At 50.2% G+C, this 19,573-nt stretch overlaps 1 protein-coding gene across 2 annotated transcripts in view; it reads left to right on the top strand.

Annotated features, from left to right (window-relative positions):
• The window catches only part of PLXNA1 (plexin A1), a 114,725-nt gene extending 96,439 nt beyond the window's left edge, over positions 1 to 18,286 (top strand). For both annotated transcript variants that reach the window (XM_033071262.2, XM_033071263.2), the window contains exons 24-32: positions 1,794 to 1,940; positions 2,785 to 2,944; positions 3,496 to 3,599; positions 4,030 to 4,126; positions 4,782 to 4,972; positions 5,628 to 5,797; positions 7,442 to 7,654; positions 10,609 to 10,759; positions 14,038 to 18,286. In XM_033071262.2, the coding sequence (XP_032927153.1) occupies positions 1,794 to 1,940; positions 2,785 to 2,944; positions 3,496 to 3,599; positions 4,030 to 4,126; positions 4,782 to 4,972; positions 5,628 to 5,797; positions 7,442 to 7,654; positions 10,609 to 10,759; positions 14,038 to 14,133 (1,329 nt within the window). In that variant the 3' untranslated portion in view covers positions 14,134 to 18,286. The remainder of the gene's footprint in view (positions 1 to 1,793; positions 1,941 to 2,784; positions 2,945 to 3,495; positions 3,600 to 4,029; positions 4,127 to 4,781; positions 4,973 to 5,627; positions 5,798 to 7,441; positions 7,655 to 10,608; positions 10,760 to 14,037) is intronic.
• Positions 18,287 to 19,573: the final 1,287 nt, after the last annotated feature.

The following is a 19,573-nucleotide window of genomic DNA, read 5'->3' as shown; positions in this document are numbered from 1 at the left end:
TCCCTAAACCATTCTCATCTGCATTGTCTCAGCAAGCTGTGACCCACTGCAGCACCTTTGCCATGGGCTTCAAGAGCAGTGGAGACACTGAGGCTGGGAGTGAGGTGTTGCATTTTAAGGGTAGGATCCACACTAGGAACAGACAGAGAAGGCAGTGTAGGAAAGACTGAGCCCACCCCTCTTGGTGTGAATCCCTAGAGGTGGGTGCAAAGCTGCAGATGTGGGGGCAGCCTCCATGCCCTACTGGAGAGGTGAAAGCTGTGGGCTGGGACTGTAGCAACCATGGCAGATGGAAGCAAGAGTCCTGCTCCAGGCTGTCCTCCATCCATACCATTTCCACAGACTTGGGATTTTCACAAGGAGTTTTTGCAAGCAACCAAAAAAGGCAACTTATGTCTTTCCACCAGAACCAGAGGGGTAGGCTTGGGGTGCCCTGGGCTCTCAGCACTCTGCAGCCAGCCTTGCCTTGCCAGGCAGCCGGTGATGTGCAGCCTAGCACCCACTTGGGTCTCTCACTTTTCCAAGCTGACTTAATGAAGCCAAGTTTGCAAATGAAACATAATTTCAAAGACAGGCATGTTGTCGAAGGTCTGGGGATGATGTATGCCTGTTCCTGCTCGTTAGCAGCTGTCTCTTTAATTACCGCAGATGCTAACGAGATGCTAACAGCATATGGTGACAGGGAGAGCAGCCACACTTTGCACCAAAGTACAATTTATTTGTGAGGCGGCCGGGAGGGAGGGATGAGGGCTAGTGGGGTAACATCTGCTGGGACTTCTCTCTATCCTCTCTGTTCCATTGTACTCTTTTTTCTCCCTTAGGGCTAATGCCTGTGTTTGGAAGGGTTCATTGGGATGCAGCTCAAGGGACGTGTTTGGGCCCTGGGTTATGAATGTGTGTCCACTCCCAGTCCTGCTATCCAAATCCTGGCTCCAGGCTGGTTGGTGCTTCCAACCTTGGCAAATCCTTTAGTGTTTCTGAATCCAGCATCCAGCATGTTTTACAGGGAGGTGTCTGGTCCAGTTTCTCTTTCCCTTCCTCACATAAGATAGATGCTGATGTGGTAGCTAAAGCTGGCTCTAACTACAAGGCTTTGGCAGTGGAGATGTGTAGGTGGCAAATGGTTTAACTGCAGGAAACCTCATTGCCTGGTCCCTTCCATCACCTGGAGACTCAGAGTAGGGTTGTCTGTGGGTTGCTCCCTTGCTTTTCCTTTCCAGTGGGTCTGGCTGGCTGTGCCCAGCTGTCATTTGGAGAAATCTCCTTTGACCTTCTCTCATGTGAGACTGGGCTCCTGGCAGATGTCAGAATTACATCGTGATGTCTGTGCAAGAACCCCCAGGCTGTCTCACTGCAGCGTGCCCTTTCCAGTCCTCAGGTGCTTCTCTTGTCTGGAGCAGCTCAAAAGACAGGATGTATCCCATACTCAAGGTCACCAGATTCAATCTGCTCTTCAGTAGGTCTGAATTTACCCTTTTTAGCTCATCTTTGGCTTGCAGAATTAGTAGAATTCACCCAGAAGTGTCTAAGCTAAGGGAATCTGAGCCTACAGGTTGACAGATGAACAACTTCCAGTGGGCTTGGAAGGAGAGAATTAATTTCTTCACAGGATGAATTTTACCATGGATCCCCTTCCTTGCAGTCTTGAGCAAGGGATGGAGACTCTTTTAATGCTGTGTGGGGATTCATGCTGCAGGAGACCTCTGACATGGTGGTGGTTCTTGAAAGGCAAAGCTGGTGCCTGGCACCTTCTAACTCCTCTCTCTCCTCCCCTCTATCCCCCTGTCCCACAGGAGTGTGCTGGGGAACCACTCTTCATGCTCTACTGTGCCATCAAGCAGCAGATGGAGAAGGGACCCATTGATGCCATCACAGGAGAGGCTCGCTACTCCCTCAGCGAGGACAAGCTCATCCGGCAGCAGATCGACTACAAAATGCTGGTTAGTGCAAGCAGAAGCCTCAGTGGTACTGGTGCTTGCCATGACTGCCAGGTCCAGCTATTCAACAAGATCTTGGAGGCACACAAAATATTTTTTAGAGAGAGAGTTTTGTCTGTTCTCTCCAGCATTCTTGGGGTGCCTCTTACCCTGTCTGATGGGGCCCATTTCAGACAAGGTCAGAAACAGGGCCTTTCCTTGGCAAGGTTTGCTACTGCCATGGGCCCAAGGAAGCCAGACATGAACTGAATCTGCTCTGTATCTTTCCAAGCAAACCCCTGGCAATGGCAGGTTTGGGTGAGAGATGCTGTTGAGCTTGTGCTAATATAGATAATAATCATAATAATGTAATATGAGCAGCCCATAGCTCATGTTTGGCAGGGATCAAAGTTAGAGCTTTGAGGTTACTGCAGGAGATGGAGAGAGATACTTGTCTTCCTTCTGAGCCATGTCCTCTGTCTAGCTAACTGATAAGCCAGACCCTTCCCCTGGCTGAGCCTGCAGTGGTTCTTCACCTGCAGCTCAGTCTCCACAGGGTTGGTTTGGGAGGGGAGTGCAGTGTGCCTGGGCATTGCTCATTCTCAACAGGCTTTGGTGCACTGGGCATGGTTTGCTGGCCAGGGATTCCTTCTCTGACACTGTGCTTCCTTTCTGGGACTTGGAGGTTTGAGAGTGGCAGGGAGAGGTGGGGAAAGGGGAGCAGGAATGTGCCAGGTGGCTACAACCCCACAGCAGCTCAGGAGGTGAGAAGACACAGCCTGTAGACAGCTGTAGCCTCGTGTCCTTGGACCTGCCTTTGCAGCCAGTGTGTCACAGCCTCTCACTTGACCTTTCTGTCCCTGTGCAGACCCTCAACTGTGTGAACCCTGAGAATGAGAATGCCCCAGAGATCCCTGTCAAGGTGCTGAACTGCGACACCATCACGCAGGTGAAGGAGAAGCTGCTGGATGCTGTCTACAAGGGTGTGCCCTATTCCCAGAGACCCAAAGCTGGAGACATGGACCTGGGTAAGAGAGAGGCCAAGCACTTCCCTCTGGGGAGCAGGCATGTTACTAAGAGGAGAAGTGCCAATAAATTTGTGCAGGGCAGGAAAATCGACATATCCTACAGAAGCACATTTGTGCTTGTTTGGTCCACTTTTGCTGTGCTGGTGGCACTGACTCTATGTGGGGAGCCCTGGCCACAGGAGTGTGGATCCTGCCAGTAAGGAGGATGGGGAGAAGAGCCCCCTTAGCTCTTGGGATTCTGAATTCCAGGCCCGAGGTGTCTTGAGATCCAAGGAGGCCAGCAATAGTTGAGGGCAGTGTTAATAGTCCTGTTCTTAGAGGGGGACAGGGAAATGGAGAGGAGCAAAGGTAACAGTCACCAGGGTCAAACTGATGCTGTCTTTCCCTGAGTACTTGGATTTGTCCAACACATGGATAGTCATCAGCCCTGGGGCTCAGAGAGGGGTGGGAGGCCTCTTAAGTAAATGCCTTGGGACTGTGCTCATACCCTTGCCTTAGCTTTGTGCTCCTGCTGTCTGCTAACCACGAGCCCTTCTCCCTCCCGGGGACAGAGTGGCGGCAGGGCAGGATGGCCCGCATCATACTGCAGGATGAGGATGTCACCACAAAGATTGACAATGACTGGAAGAGGCTGAACACCCTGGCCCACTACCAGGTAGGGCAGTCCATGATGGAGAACATGGAGCAGTCACCAGCTGCTTTGAGCTTGAACATGTTTTCTCCCTCCTCTTGGTCTCAGGGGCTGGCTTCAGCTCTGCAGGGCCATGGCCAGGAGGTCTGCAGTCACTTTCCTGCCTGCATCTCATATTTCTGGTCCTTTTAAATGGGTATTTCCAGGGTTCACAGAGGCTGTTTCCCACTCTGACCCTACTATGCCATTTTCATGCTGTGCTTTCTGGTGTGTTCCTGTTTTGCCCCTTTCCCCAGCTGTCACAGAGATATGTCAGGCTCCTTTGCTGGAGATGATGTTCCTGGGGTGGTGACAGTGTCACTGCATCCCTCTGGGGCTGGTTTCTCCCATGCTGGGGCTGTTCCCCCTGTGCCTCTCTGGTGTGGCAGCCTGCTCAGCCCATTTCTGCCTGCAGGTGACAGATGGCTCCTCAGTAGCCCTGGTGCCCAAGCAGAACTCAGCATACAACATCTCCAATTCCTCCACCTTCACCAAGTCCCTCAGCAGATATGGTGAGTGCACATGGGCGTTCTCCTCTGGGCTGGTAGGGGAGGTGGCACTGGGCTGGGCATGTGGACCAAGGCACAGGCAAGTGACTATAACTGTAACTCATGTGAACAAAGTCCTCCAAACTCCCAGCTCTCCTGCACAATGCTATTTATTCTAGTGCTGGAGAGGGAGCAGGTGCCCTCAGAGCCATCTTTCTTTGCAGTGTGTTGAACTCAGGGGAAAAAGGCAAATGTTAGATGGCTGGTGCTAAGGGATCCTTTCCCTTTCATTCCCCTGAAGTCTAATTAAAATAAGCACAGAGGCACTTAGCACTTAAAAGAGCAGAGTTGAAGACTCCCATGAATGCAGTGGCAGGTGTACTTCAGCCTTGGTTTGGAAGGGAATAGTGTGATCAGCTCAGACTGGCACAGGAAGCATCTGAGATCCTGGAACTTGCATGCTGGGAGCAGGACAGGCTCTGCAGAATTCCTTCCATGGTTGTCCTGGCCCCTGTACATTAGCCAGGCTTGCATGTGGCAGGCTGTGAGGATGGTCACAGCAGAGCTCCCAATTCACAGTGGCTGCAGAGGCTGAATCCCAAAGCTCCTGTGGAGGGAAGGGAACGATGGGGCTGGTGGTGAGGCAGAAGCAGAGTGGGAGCATCCCCTGTGCTTGCAGAGAGCATGCTGAGGACAGCCAGCAGCCCCGACAGCCTGCGCTCACGGACCCCCATGATCACCCCTGACCTGGAGAGCGGCACAAAGCTCTGGCACCTGGTGAAAAACCACGACCACATGGACCAGCGGGAGGGCGACCGGGGCAGCAAGATGGTCTCTGAGATCTACCTGACCCGTCTGCTAGCCACCAAGGTATGGCCAGGGAGCAAGAGCTGATGAAATCTGAGTGGGGAAGGGGAGAGATTTGGGTTGTCCAAAAGTGGTAAGCACTGCTTGTTTGTTAGCCTCCTGCTCTAGCACAGGAAGAGGTCCTCATTTGGTCTCTTTTCTGAGCTGGAGGTGAAGGGTATGTGTGTCGAAACCATTGGTGAATATCCCCTGAGTGGATTTTCCTGTTTGCTTTTTGCACCTTTTGATGTTTTTACTGTTCCCTGCATTCTTGAGCAGCTGCTGGTCTGCAAAGCGGAGATGCCCTGGGATAGGTGCCTCTTTGGTGTTTGGGATAAAACTGCAGAACTGGTGATGTGGGAAGGGTGATTACCCCAGGCATTTGGCACTGCAGCATGTTCCACTTTCCTCAGCACATACAACACTTTTTTTGCTTTATGTTTTTCTTTGTATATTTTTAGCATGCCAGATCATATAGTAGAGAAGATAACCTTATCCCTGCAGTGTCTGTTTCCCAGTATAAACCACTGAGAACCAGTAGGGTTACACAGACTGTTCTGCTCTTTCAGGTGTAGGAATAGAATTGAAATTGGCTTAGAGGTTGACCATTAGTTAAAGATTCACCTTTCTGCTGGCCCAGGGTGTTGCTGAGCAGCCCTTTTCTCTCTCTGCTCCCCAGGGTACCCTGCAGAAATTTGTGGATGACCTGTTTGAGACCATCTTTAGCACAGCTCACCGTGGGAGTGCACTGCCCCTCGCCATCAAATACATGTTTGATTTCCTGGATGAACAAGCTGATAAGCATCAGATCAATGATTATGATGTCAGGCACACCTGGAAGAGTAACTGGTAATGGAGAAGGACAGCGGGCTGGGGGGTGGGCTAACAACATCACAGCTTCCACGGCCTCCCACAGGGAGCAGAAATATGTACCTGGAAATGATCCAGGACAAGAGAGGCCCATATCTCTGTATTTCGGGTGTGGGTAAATCCCTTGCATGCCTTCCTTCGCAGAAAATATCCCAGGAATGCAGTGCTCCCTCAGCCCTTCCCCAGATCCCAAGCACCACGCTCCCCCTGATGGCTGCATGGCTCCCGAGGGTCACAGCAGCTCCGTTCCCATCTCACCTTGGCCTCTGCATCCCCCGGGCTGCTCCAGGGATGCCAGCCCCAATTCTCATCTCTGGTGTCCTGAAGGTGTTTCCACACTCCTTGCTGTCACTCAGCCGTGCCCTAGCACAGATCTGTGTGCACATCCTCCTGCCCTTGCAGAGCCAGCCCTGCTCTGCTAATCGCTGCTGAACACTGGGGTGGGGCAGCTCCTGGCACCTCCCGGGTGCTGTGCTGGGGCAGGTGTTGGCTCCCGAGCCCCCTTTGGCATTTTTCAATTCTGCTGCCTCACTGCTTTCATCCCTCTGATTTTGCTGTGACTGGAGACGGGTATGTATGTTCCCCATGTCTGGCATTTGTTAAATGGCAGCCAAATCGCTTTTGTGTAGTTCAGTAACTGTTTGCAATTAGCAGGGCAGGAAAAGAAACATTTTTAAATGGAGATGTGAGAGCGTGGAAGTGCTTGGAACTGATTTATAACTCAGCTTCCTATATTAAAAGAAGGAGTGAAAGGCAAGGGAGGAAAAAAGCCCCACTCTTCAGGGGCTGGGCACGCAGGCTCTTGCATACTAATGCCTGTGCTTATCTCTGGGCACTAATTCGACGTGTGGAGCTAATTTCTCCAGGCCATTCCCTTTACAAATGAAATATGTACATGCACCCAGTACCCTCATTAGGAAAGTCCTGGGGAACAAAGTGTGTTTTGTTTAAGATAAAAGCATTCCCTGAGTGTAGGTGCTGGGGGATGATGGAGGGAGGAGGATTTCTGACGGGGGAGGCTCTGAGGCGCTCCTGGGAGAGGAGAGGGGCAGCAGGATTGGGAAGTGGAGCCATGGAGGGTGGCACGTGTGTCAGTATGCAGCAAACAACCAGTCAATGGCTTGCCAGGAGACCTGCTGTCTCTACAGCTGAGAGCTTTATTTCCAGCATCTGAGACCACCTAAATTTTCCTCTGGTGTTAAATGCACTAATGAGTCCCTTGAGGAGTCCAGCTAACTCCCTCCTCTGACACAGGAGATGTGTGAAATGCCACACTTCAAAGGGATTATTAATGTAAGAGAAAGGGACCATGTCTGGTTTGACCCACGGGCTCAGCAATGTCTCTTCAGTGTGAATGGATCCTTGGAGAAACCACAGATCTGCACTGCCCTGGTTTGCCTTTGGAGGTGTTGGCAGTGCTGAGGAATTTCTTCACAGAGAACTGCTTTTTATGGTGGGCAGGGAGGAATGGCCATTTACCCAGGATGTTTGCATCCCTGGAATGCTGGCAAAAGCATTCTGGGCCATGGGAAGATCTTTCTCCACAACTGGAGGTGCATGTGTGTGCCAGCTGCCCTGCAGGGTGTGGTTCAGGTGCTGACTCCTATTTCCTTCATCCCTCAGTCTACCTCTACGTTTTTGGGTGAATGTGATTAAGAACCCCCAGTTTGTGTTCGACATTCACAAGAACAGTATTACTGATGCCTGCCTATCCGTGGTGGCTCAGACATTCATGGACTCCTGCTCAACTTCTGAGCACAAGCTAGGAAAGGACTCTCCCTCCAACAAACTACTGTATGCCAAGGACATCCCCAACTACAAGAGCTGGGTAGAAAGGTGAGTAGACTTGGCAATAGCTCCTTGCTTCTCCTGGGGGACTTGCACTGCATGCTCGTGGTTGTTGGGAGGGCTTCTCTTGGTAGCTGACTGAAGCAGGACTGTACTAATGCTCACAAAAGGTAATGCTCTTGTTTGGGGGATGATGGTTTCTCATGATTGTCTCCTGGAATGAGTTTGCAAAGACTGTTTTGAAGAGCAGTTTATGACTTGCTTAAGGGGTGCTAAAAGCAGCCTCCACTCTTAGGTTGTCTGATGTTTTCTGTTGTAAAAACTTGGTTTGTACTAGGGAATTGCTTCTTGATTGCTTTTGAAAAGTAGTGAGAACTCAGCCTTGGACTAGAGAAGTGCCTTTTTTGTACCACAACAATAGATGCAGGTTTTGCTGAAATGCTTGAAAATTATCATTTCCCAGTGCTCAGGCTGCTGTCTCTGTGCTGAAGAGCAGGGAGAGGAGCAGGTCCTCTGACACCTTTCAACACCCTCCACCTTCTCTGTTAGCTGAGGAGAGAGGTCCCTCTGTCCCACTGAATTAATGTAGTGTTAAAGGGTCAGGGTTTGAATGAGACTGATTGCAAATACATGCACTCAGGCATAATGCTGTGTTTAGCTTCATCCTTTTAGAAAGAAACCTCCAAATAGATCTACGATTAAAGTGTTGCCATCTTGAGAAGTGGAACTTCATAAAACTTTAAAAATGGCAGATTTCAGGTTGCTGATACAACTTTTTCTTTGTGCTATGTGCTGGGCTAAAGACAATGCTTTGTCTTAACTGCGGGCCCTTATTCAGCACCTTGAACAAATACAGACTGAACTGAATGAAGTATGTCCAGGCAAAAGTAAATGTCATATTCTCTAGTTTGTGAGGATGGAACTTTGTAGCCTAAGTCATCCTTGGGTACTGGCTTGTACACAGATATTTTTGTTGCACCACTGGCATCCCTGCTGTTTTGCAGGCGAGTGCAAAGATGAGTGTCTTCCCTGGAGGAAGGCAGGGCTTGGATCAGAAGGAAAGGTGCCCCTGAATTATGATGCCTGAGATGAGAGATGAGCTGCATTGTAATAGGAGGAAGTTCTTTGTGTGGGGCTGGATGGGGCTTTGGAGTGGGGTCCCGTAGGAACATCACAAGCTTCATAAGGTGAATTTCTCTGACCTTGCCATTTCTATGACAAAAATATTCAGCTCTGTGTATGTGCCTGGAAGAAAAAAGGTTTAAAACCATTTCAGAGTTAAGCATTGGTCTAGACATTTTGTGTCCCTGGGGAGGAGGTGGGAGATCTCAGTGGTGGCAGATGTTCCTGCCATTGCTTATCTCCAGTATGATCCTCCCAGAAGCAGATGAGCAGGGGCAGAGATGTCCTGTGCAGGGGATGACTGTGTCTACTACTGTTCCTCTACTGCAGGGATTTATGGCCTAATCAGCATTTCTGGCTTTTGGCACAGTTATAGTTGCAAAGCTTTGCAGGGGAGGGATGGGAGTGGTGCGGGGGTGGCTGAGTGGGACTGCCAGTCCCAACAGCAGGTCTGTTTGCTGCTGTGGCTCAGGCACCAGCTGAAAAATCTGAGGCAGGAATAGCAAATCTGAGGCAGGAATAGCACAGGGAAAGGCTTAGGAAGTGGGAAACCTGGGGAAACCCAAGGGGACTCCTGCTGGGGTAACACGTGTTCTTTGGAAATGGATGGTGTGACTGGAATCTTGGTCCATGTGAGCCACACTCACTTGTATTGAAGAATGATTGTTTCTTCCCATCCTATAAGTCATGATAACACCTGGAATGTGAAACTGCTACTTTAGGAAATGTCACTCTGGGGTGATCTCTCTAGGGGTGTAGGAGATGCCTGGTTTAGTCAGAGGTCCTCAACTCAGACCACTGCTCTCCTGGCAGCATCCAGAAATTCTCTTGCATCATTTTCTGGGTATGAATGAGCCTCTTTGTAAAAACTGCCCAGTTTTTAGTGATAAAGTAGTTTATCACTAGCTGAGTTCAGTGCAGTGGGATGGAGTGCATCCTCATATTCATCTTCTCAAGTGGTCTTGCTGCCATCTGCTCCTATCCAAGTGCTTCAGCAGTGTTCCATCTCAGCGTTCAGCTGGTGACACTAATGATGCTAATCACTGTACCAGAAACTTTACTGAGTGAGGAGTCATGAGGAGCAGAGCAAACCTGAGAGAGGCTGGCACTCTGTATTTCCAGGTGGAAATGCTGGCAGTACTGCTCCCTGGGAACAGCCAGAGCTTGTTTGCTGTGGTCAGGGCTTCTTTTGAAACGAGGCCTGTGGACACAACCCTGGTTTCCAAAAAGTCCTCAGCAGCCAGTCCACTGGTGTGTCTGCTTGGTGTAACTCTCCTGCTGTAATGGGATGCTGCAGCTTTGTCCTCTCAGGGATGTGATGGACATCCTGTTGGATACTCTGTTTTTCCACTACCACAGCACATGTATTGCTGCAGGGGCAGATTGTCACCTTGTCATGTGTTCACACCCCAAGTATTTTGTTGAATGCAAAGGGGCATTGTTGGCTTTAGGAACCTGGTGACCTTAGGAGAGTGGTAGCAAAACCTTGTGTGTTGCTGCAGGTGTGGAGGGTTCTGGTGTGTGTGGTTTGGTGGCCAAACATGCCAATGGAATGGGAAGGACAAAAAATGTATAGTTTAGGAGAGGGTGGAAAATCCTTTAGTGCATCATCGCTTGGCTTCCTGGCATGGTGAGCAGAATTGCACTGAGCTGGGTGCTGTCCCATCAGGACCACATTCCTAATGGTGCTGACTGCTCTGTGGAGTGCCCAGAGACCTCTTGGTGAGCACTGTTAGAATGGGTGGCTGTATGTCACTGCTTGGAGGACAGATGCTCTTCACTTGCCTTTCCAGTGGTTGTTCTCTGTGAGCATTGAGGCAGGGACCATTCCTTCCTGCCTGTCCCTATTTGTGACCCTCTCTTCTGTTCCTCCCTGGCAGATATTATGCAGATATAGCTAAAATGCCAGCGATCAGTGACCAGGACATGAGCGCATACCTGGCGGAGCAGTCGCGGTTACACCTCAGCCAGTTCAACAGCATGAGTGCCCTGCACGAGATCTACTCCTACATCACCAAGTACAAGGATGAGGTAAGATGTGGTGAGGCCTGAGCTGCCTCTTGTGTCCTTTTGTCCTTGTTTCTGCTGTCCCCTGCTTTTTCCTATAGAAAAATACACAATGAACTGTGGAATAGTAACATATTCCATGTCTGTGCTGGGGCTGGTGGAGAAGGAAAGGTTTGGGAGGCATGAAACCAGGAGCTGGAGTGGGCAGTGCTAATTCCTCATATTTTCTGCAGTGAGTAATGTGGGAAACACCTATTTTTCTACACATTTGGCACATGAGCTGCATGAGGCTGCAGAGTTCCAAGCATGCTTCTCAGCGTGCTTTCCCCTATCCACTGCCACCAGTCCTACACCGTGGTGGTACCAATGCTGTGGAATTGCACAGGTGGTGTTTGACTCCTCTCCCCAGGCATGTTAGAGGATGTGGTGGCCTCTCCAGTGCTTGTTTTGTGAATGTCTCTGTTATCATTTATACAAATTAATTTCTCAAAACTCTCCTCAAATCCACAGCCTACATCTTATTAAAGCAATAAAATATGTCACAACAGTAAAATATAAGTCTATACACATAGCGTGATAGTACAGGTTTTATTGTCCCAATAAAGGGATTTGATGACTATATTTGAATGGTGGCTAATTTAGGTGACAGAGTTCCAGAAGAGGAAATGGGGTGCCTGTTGTTCCATGCAGCAATCCCAAGAGGCTTCTCCCAGTGCCTCTTTGAGGTGTGAATTTAAGGGGCCCATGGGCAGGTTGTAGGACACCTGGCTCCTGAGTTTAAGGTCAGCACTGGGATTGTGGTGGCCAATATCCTATGGAACTTGGTGCTTTACAGGAGGGAAGAGGAGATCCTGGCTTTCCTGGTTCTTGGGAAGATGCTGTGTGCTGGTCACCCTGCAGCTGGTAGCCATATACTGATACCAGACCATGCTGGTGGGATCTCTGTGCCAGTCCTTAAACGATTTTGGATGGCACATCCCAGAGGCTCCGTTGCTCTGGGTAATGGGTTGGCCATGAAGGGGTTTTGGAGTTTTACAGTTTGTACACAGCTCTGTGTACCATGAGAGTGAACGTGGAGCAGTCTGGAAGATCTACATTTGCTGTGGTCCAGTTAGAAGTCCCACAAACCTAAAATAAATCCTCCAAGCCCTGGGTGAGAGTGTGGAGGGGGCTGTGTGAGAGGAACCCGTGGCATTAATGAGCTGCTCTTTAGGGCACAGGTCCTCTTCTTGCCTGCTAACAGCAGCCTGACATCTGTTGAGTGTCTTGCTGTTGCCTGCTCTCAGAGCATCACAAGTGTGTTCACAGCTCTCAGGAACTTCTTTTATTATTTGTAATGGGATTAATAAATCGCAGCTGTTCCCTTTGTTTGTTTTCATTCATTAAGCACAATTATATGCAGCCCGATTGCACCCTCTTTGATGCAAAATGGGAGAGAATAATTTTTCCTGTTGTTCAGTGCAATAATATGCTGTCATTGGCTATGAATGAAAATCATAATTAATTTTCATTTGGGTACTTGCATCTTGGTAATCAGTGGTCCTGGCTCCTTACAGCAGGTGACAAACGTGGGTGTCCCCACACTCAGCACAGGTTTCCTTTGCCTGCATGGTTTCTGTAAGGCTAAGAGATGAGTAAATGAAGGCATGGGCAATTTTGGAATCATTTGGTACCTCAGCATTCCAGGATATACAGCTGTGTGTTTGGGACAGGTAGAGGAGGCAGGTAGGGGGGATAAGCTTCCCTTCACGTATCTGACCAATCTCATTTGGTTCCAGCTCAGGCACCTTTCAGGCTTGTGGAATTTTGATTTCTGTGTGAGTATCACTACAGGTATTTTACTCTGTGTGTAGCATGAGGGCTGAGAGTATCTGTGGAGATGGATGTGGGGAGTAACCTCAGCAGTAGGTTTTTGGCAGAAACTAAGAATTCTTGCCAGTGCAGCTGCTGTCCTGGGTTGTTGCTGCCAGGGGAGGTAAATCAGATGTGTCCAGCTCTTGCTGGTGATTTTTCCCCTCCTTTAGAGCTGACACCAGTGTCCAGATGTAGCTTTCCCTTCTCTTTTGGAAGGAGAGTCCCCATCAGGCATCTCTTACTGCCCCAGGAGTCAGGGGCCAGCCTGGTCCTGCTCCATCAGAGGCTGGTTGTGGCAGTGTGGTGGATGCTCCTCAGCACGCTCTGCCTGCCTCTCAACAACTTGCCAGCACTGCAGCAGCTCTTAATCAAAGGGAGCTGATTCCCCATTAAGAAGTTACCTGTAGGGCTCCTGATGGACTTTGCCTGCCTCCTAGTAAGTCTATTAATTATACAACAGTTGGTTTCCAATTATGCAGCCAATGAAATGGTTAATCAAGTCCCCTTTGACAGATGCCCTGATATATAATTGCAAAAAATTTGCTCTCTCAACTAGCTCACCCGAGGAGATGAGATTTCTGTCAGGTTTGTTTTTTTAAATCAGCTTTTCTGCTCTGCTGGCATGATGTTAGTGAGACGAGACTCTGGCTGCTGGGAGGGCAATGGCCCCTTTGTTTTACACTTTGTTACTCCCTTTTCCCCACTCTGAGTCTTGTCCTCTACCTTCCTGCTGCTGCCAGTCCTTCCCCAGCCCTGGGGGCACGGTCACATCTAGCCCAGGGCAGGGGACTGTTCCTCCAGCCTGCAGTCTGTCATCCTTACCAGCAGCTGCTTTAGAGAAAGGATTTCAAAGGAGGAAAGTCATTCTCAGGTGTCTGTGGGTGCTCCCCTTGAACAGGACTGGGGCTCCCAGGCTTTGCTGGTGCATCTGATGTCCCCTTCCAACACCCCACTGCCCCCCAGTTGTGTAAAATGACACAGGTTTTAACACTGGTGGCAGCTGAAGCCTTGTGATTTGGTGTTTTCGTGCAAGTGGAACCAGTTCATGGTTTGATTGTGGTCTCTGAAACCCAACCCCTGCTTCCCTAAGGTGTTACAGGATTGTTGGAGTCACACACGGTGGGAAGATGTTGGCTTGGATTTGGGGTTCACCCTCTGTTTGACTGTGTTTTCTTCATTTCCCCATGTGCAAGCTGGCTCCTGGTTAGTGTCAGGAAGGTCCCTGGTGTTTCTGCAGACCCTCTGGGGGTCCCAGTAGCTCGGTTTGTGGATGGCACCACTCACACTGGTGTCCTTCACCTTGCACTTCCTTTGGCCCTGTTGGGGCACAATATCTCCCCTGGAGCCACATCCCCATGTCCTGATGCTGTCACAGAGCCAGCGGGCCACAAGGAGCCGCTTTGGGCAGCAGGGCACTCCTCACCCTTTCTCCTGCCCTCTCTCCGCAGATTTTAGCTGCGTTGGAGAAGGACGAGCAGGCGCGGAGGCAGCGGCTGCGGAGCAAGCTGGAGCAGGCGATCGACACAATGGCCTTAAGCAGCTGAGAAGGCGGCGGCGGCGCCAGCGTCCGGCAGGGGACGGACGGACGGACGGACGGACAGAGGGAGGGATGGATGATGGATAGATGGATGATGGATGGATGGAGGAAGGAGCGGCCAGCGGCAGCCGCGGGCACAAGACTTTGGGGCTGGGAGCGGCCGGGCCCGCGGGAGCCGCCGCAGCTCCCCACGGACACACACGGAAACCTCGCGCTTTAGCGAATAAAACACAAATCCCGGCGACAGCAGCAGCGCCGACAGAACTCCCTGACCCACAGACAAACCCCCCAGTCCCAGCGGGATGCAGCAGGGACCTTGCAGAGAGGCCGGGCAGAGGAGCAGGGGCCGCCCGCCCCATGGACCTGCTGGGCACTCCCGGAGCCCAGGGCAGGGTCGGGACCGCGGGGCTTTCTCGGAAGGCGTTTGGATGTTGTTGTTACTTCGGTGAAGGGAGGGGGGTGGGCTCCTATTTTTACTGTACTTGACTTGCTCTCCCTTCCTTCCCCCCAGCTGTCCACCCCCTCTCCTCCTCCTCCTCTCTCCTTTTCTGTCTCTCCCCCCTTCTCTCTCTCTTTCTCTCTCTCTCTCTCTGGCCTTCTGCCACTAGTGTTAACTGCTATATTTGCACAATTTACACGAGACAAACAAAATTTTTAATTTAAAGGAAAAAAAATTATAACAAAAAATGGGAGGGAAAAAAAAAATCCTGAATTTTTTGCAATGAACTAACAAAAACGATTTTAAGAGATAAGCTAAAGGACTGATGCTGGGGAGATATGGGGTTGGGGCTTTAGGGGTGGGCAGGAAAGGGAGAAATCCCTGAGCTTTGATATTTCTAAAATACGTCCTGTGCCATGTTTTATTTGAATGTTGTTTAGTGCGAAAAAAAAAAATTGAAGAAAAAAAAAGTTGGGAGTTTTGTTAGCTGGATAGATGCTGTTATTTTAATGCTGCTGAGTGGTTCTGGAGGTCAAAATCAGAGAGGAAGGGAGATCCCAAGGCTGGTTTTATTTTTCCTGGGTGATTGCTGAGGGATGGTCGGTGTTTTGTTGAGCTTGTCCTTGTTTTCCCGGTTTGGTGGCCGTGGGGTGGTCTGGGCAGTGCTGCTTGCTCCTGCTGGTCCTGGGATGATGTGGGGTGGAGGATGCTTGTGGGGCCTTATGGAGAGCCAACCTGGCTTTTTGTGGCAGGTTCTATGGCACTGGAGCTGCCTTAACAAAGCTCCTTTATGTTTATTTTTCCCCATCACCTTTTTGTGTGATGCAGGGGAAGAGACCAGATCCCCAGGGAAAGGGAAGGCAGCTCCTCTGCGCTCCTGACTGGGATCCTGGCTGCCAGGGGGTGTCACCTGCTCTTCCACCTGGGGAGCCCAAACGTGTGCAGGACCTTCCACCCAAGACTGACCTTTCTTTCTCTGTCTTTTCCTTCTTTCTCCCCCTTTCTCTCCTTGCTGTCACCCTGTCTCCCCTCCACTGCCTCTGCCCTGACAGGGCTTCACTGGAGACCTAAGGTCTCTCCCTCAGCTTCCCCCTTGGAAATGTCAGTTCCTTGTGGGTTTGTGCTTTCCAGAGATGAAAAGGTGCTGAATGCTGCTCTGAATGGCAGCAGGTGACCAAAAACTTCCAAAAAAAGAGAGCAAAACCCTTTCCTTTTCTGTACTCAGAGCTCCTGTCACTGCCCAGGCCATGGCACACGGGGCCACACTCTGCCAGGAGCGGATGGCTGTCGAAATCCAAGTGGAGAGAAGCCCAGCTGATTTCTGTCCATTCCCTTAAATTGCAAGTTAAGGGGGGGAGAGGGAGAAATAATGAAGTTTTTAATTAAAAAAAAATAATAAAAGTGTGTATATATATATATGTGGTTACAATCTAATTCTCGTGCCCCAGTGGGGTGCTGTATAGTTAACTGAAGGAGAATTGAACCGATATAAAAATGAGATGAATTTACGCAGCCAGTTAAAACAAAACAAACAACCACTGCAAAAAAAACAAATAAAAAGGATACCAAATGGTCTGGAAGGAACTTCCAAGCCTTGCTCACCATGCAGAACAATCGTTTGAAGCCTGCACATCTCTCATTATGTTGTAATTTTGTTTGGTTTTGTTTTGTTTTAATAAGGAGGGAAAGGAGAGAAGATGCTGATTAAAAAAAAAAAGGAAAAAAAGATGACAAAGAATCCAACCACAACAGCAAAACTATGTTTGAAAAAGAATTTATAATTGTTTCCCAAACCTACGAACCCTGAGCTGTCGCTGGATTTCTGAGAGCTGTGGGCTGTTGCATGACTGTGCTAGATTTTAGTCTGAGTTGATCTTTTTAAGAAACAGAAGAAAAAAACCCATAAAACAAAGAAACTGCGAGTATTGAATATTAGAGGTTTGTTTAGACCTGTTACCTATTTTTTTTAATTTGAAATTAATTTGCCACTTTCTCGTCCAAAAGAAAAAAAAAGAAAAAGAAACAGCAAAAAGAAAGACTTTAGAGGTTCACATCTCAAATGTGGTACTTGGAGAGCCTTAAAGGACAGCTGTGTGCCCTGTGCTGGGGCCACTGCTGGCTGCCAGCATCTCCCTGGGCGCTCTGGTGGGACAGAACCCTCCAAGGGTCCCTTTGTAGAATTCACTGCTGCTGTGATGGGCTGGAGGGGTGCCTGCAGCTCCCTTTGGTACAAAACTTCTTCCTTGTGGCATTGCTGGCTGCGTGGTGCTGGTGGAGGTCCTGGAAATCGCCTGGAGGATGGCAGCAATGCATCGGTGGTCACTGCAGTGTGATGGAAGGGGAGCGATGGCTTTGAGGTCTCTGTCCAGGACTGCTGTGGGTTCTGCCTCTTGCAGTGGTAAGAGTGTCTTGGGGAGCTCTGGTTGCTGTTGAGGGAGCCAAGCACATGGGTTTAGTGGTGGTTGAGAGGGGATGGAGATGTGTTTCTAAGAACATCTCCCTGAAAATTTCCCTTTTGACAAAGAGGGCTGGAAGCACCATTAATTGCTGAGGTCTATTAGGCTGTTGCTGTCCCAGCAGCAACGCTGTGGGTGCTCCCTCAGCCAGGCTGGAGGGACAGATGAGTTTTTTGGCCATGGTGGGTGTAAGATGGGTTTGGGCAGCAGAGAGGCTCCTGGGGAGGTCATGCTGAGCAGGCTGGCAGTGCCATGGTGTGGCTCTGCTTTCTGGGCTCGCCGTGTGCTGTGACCTGGCTCTTCCAGACCCCTGGTGATGCTGCCTGCCCACAGTGTGATCCTACAGATTGGCTTCCTCCTGCAGAGCTTTGGGGTGTCTGCAGTTTGCTCCTCCAAAGGATGCCCCAGCAGTTCCCCACTGCTCAGGCATCCCCTTGCTGCTTCTAGAGGGGAGGGTGGTGGTCGGTGAGGTGGGCACTGCAGTGCTGCCTGCAGCCTCTGGCGCTTCTTGGTGCTACCTTTGCCTTCGCACGATGCCCAGCGACCTTAATTGTGCCAGGCAGCTGCCCACCCCTCCTTGACCGGCCTGGTGGGCTCAGAACTGGCCCTGTCAGACCCTGCCTCAGAAGGGGGAAAGGTGTGGAGAAGCTGGGAAGCATCCACCAGACTCCTCTTACTGCTGGTGTAGCCCATGCCCCAGAATGGGATGAGGTGGAGGAGCATCCCTTGTTGTGAGCCTGCATTTCTGGGCACTCCTGCTCTGCCCCCCACCAGAGGCAGCTGGACTGTGCAGGTTGATCCCCCAGCACTGCAAACAAGGGGGTCCCTCCCTGCTCTCATTGCCTTTCGCTTCTGTTTGGGGTTAAAAAATGTGCAGTCCAGCCTGGAAGTGTCCCCTAGCAGGAGCCTGTGTCACAGCCTGGGGACAGGGAGCAGGGGGAGAGGTGTGGGGACCCCCAGGCTCACCCACTCCCGACCAAAGCGCACAACAAGCTGTCCTTTAAGGAGCAGGGGGAAACCTGAGGCGGACCCGGCGAGAGGCAGAGAACTCTAAAAGTTTTAGAAAATAGGGGGAAAAAAATGGCACTCCGGAGTCCTGATTCCCTTTCTGTGATTGTTTCAGACTTGAAGCAACAGGCCAGCACGGCTGGTCAAGCGCCCTTTGATCGTGTAAATATCCTGCTATTTCCTATTTTAATGTTCTTCAGATTTAGTACTTGTAAATAAACACATGCATCAAGGAGAGATTAAACATTTTTGCTAAAGCTGGTGTTTTGCCTGTGTTTTTGGAGGTGATGTGGGTGCATGGAGCAGGCAGCTTTGGGAGCAGTGGGCAAATCCGTGGCTATGCCAGGGGGATGTGATACAAATCAGCATCACCATCTGCCAGCCATAGAGTGCATGTGTGGGTGTGGGGGTCCTGAGCTGTGCTCGTTAACACCCACCAAAGGAGCTCCAGACGCTCACAGGGGGATTTAGGTGGCTTCCCCATCAGCCCCTCTCCTGGGTGGCTCATGTTAAATTGCTTTAAACCATTTGATTTTACTCATTGCCTTTCAAACTGCCCAGAGCTGCTGATCAGACGCAGAGGAGCTGACCCTGCCGTGCAAGCACAGAGAGGTACATACCTGCTGACTGGGATCCACAGGAGCCACCAGGGCTGGGACAGCTTCACTTCCACCTCTCAGACATCCTGGTCCTTCCTCCCACAGGGACATAACGGGGTGGCAGCACAAGTGCTCGGGAGGAAGTGCACAGTGGTGAGGTGATGCTGCACTCATGTCTCTGCAGGCTCTGCACACTGCAAGGACATATTTTTTTTCCCCAGCTTCTGATTTTTTCTATCTTCTGATCCTTGTGTTTAAAGCTGGGTCATCCTGTAGCTCTGGGTACTCTGAGCTGTGCTGCAGGCTCTGCAGGGTCCCAAAGTGAAGCACCAGGAGAGGAAGCTCAGGGTAGCAGTGGTCACCTCAGCACCCTCCTCTGAGCAGGGACCTTCCCCAGCAGTGCTGGGTGGCTTGGGAGGCTTGGGAGGCATTCCTAGAGAGGAGGGGGTGAATCCCTGGGCTTGGGGTCAGGGCCAGGACTGCTCAGCAGGAGCGTAGCACACAGACCCACATCACACAAATTAGGCTGCTTTTTGTTTTTTATTGTTTCCTTAGCCTCTTCCTGCCCTGGGGCCAGTCTTCTGGGGGAATGGGCTGGCAGGGCTGATTGTACTGTGGATGTTGGATGCATATTTTCTCTGCACTTAGTGTGTATATAAACTGGATGTTTTTCATGTTTTCTCTTGCAGTTTTCCTACTCTCCATCCAGAACACTATTGGCAGGTATTAAACATCCACTATTTTTGCCATAACATCAATAAAACAAAAATTGTTTTGATCTTGTTTTTCTATCTCAAAAAAATGCAGTTTTCTTTTACCAACCTTTCAAATGCTTAAGAAAATCACATTTGAACTGAATTTTGGTCAGGTTTCTGGGAGGATTTAATTGAGGGCAGCAGGAAAAAGACCCTCATCTTCCCCAATTTTGTGCTGCAAACGTCATCC

Source organism: Catharus ustulatus, chromosome 13 (assembly GCF_009819885.2).
Source record: "Catharus ustulatus isolate bCatUst1 chromosome 13, bCatUst1.pri.v2, whole genome shotgun sequence".
Lineage (NCBI taxonomy): Eukaryota > Metazoa > Chordata > Aves > Passeriformes > Turdidae > Catharus > Catharus ustulatus.
Note: the sequence above shows the minus strand (reverse complement) of the source record. Positions and strands in the feature narration are given on the sequence as shown.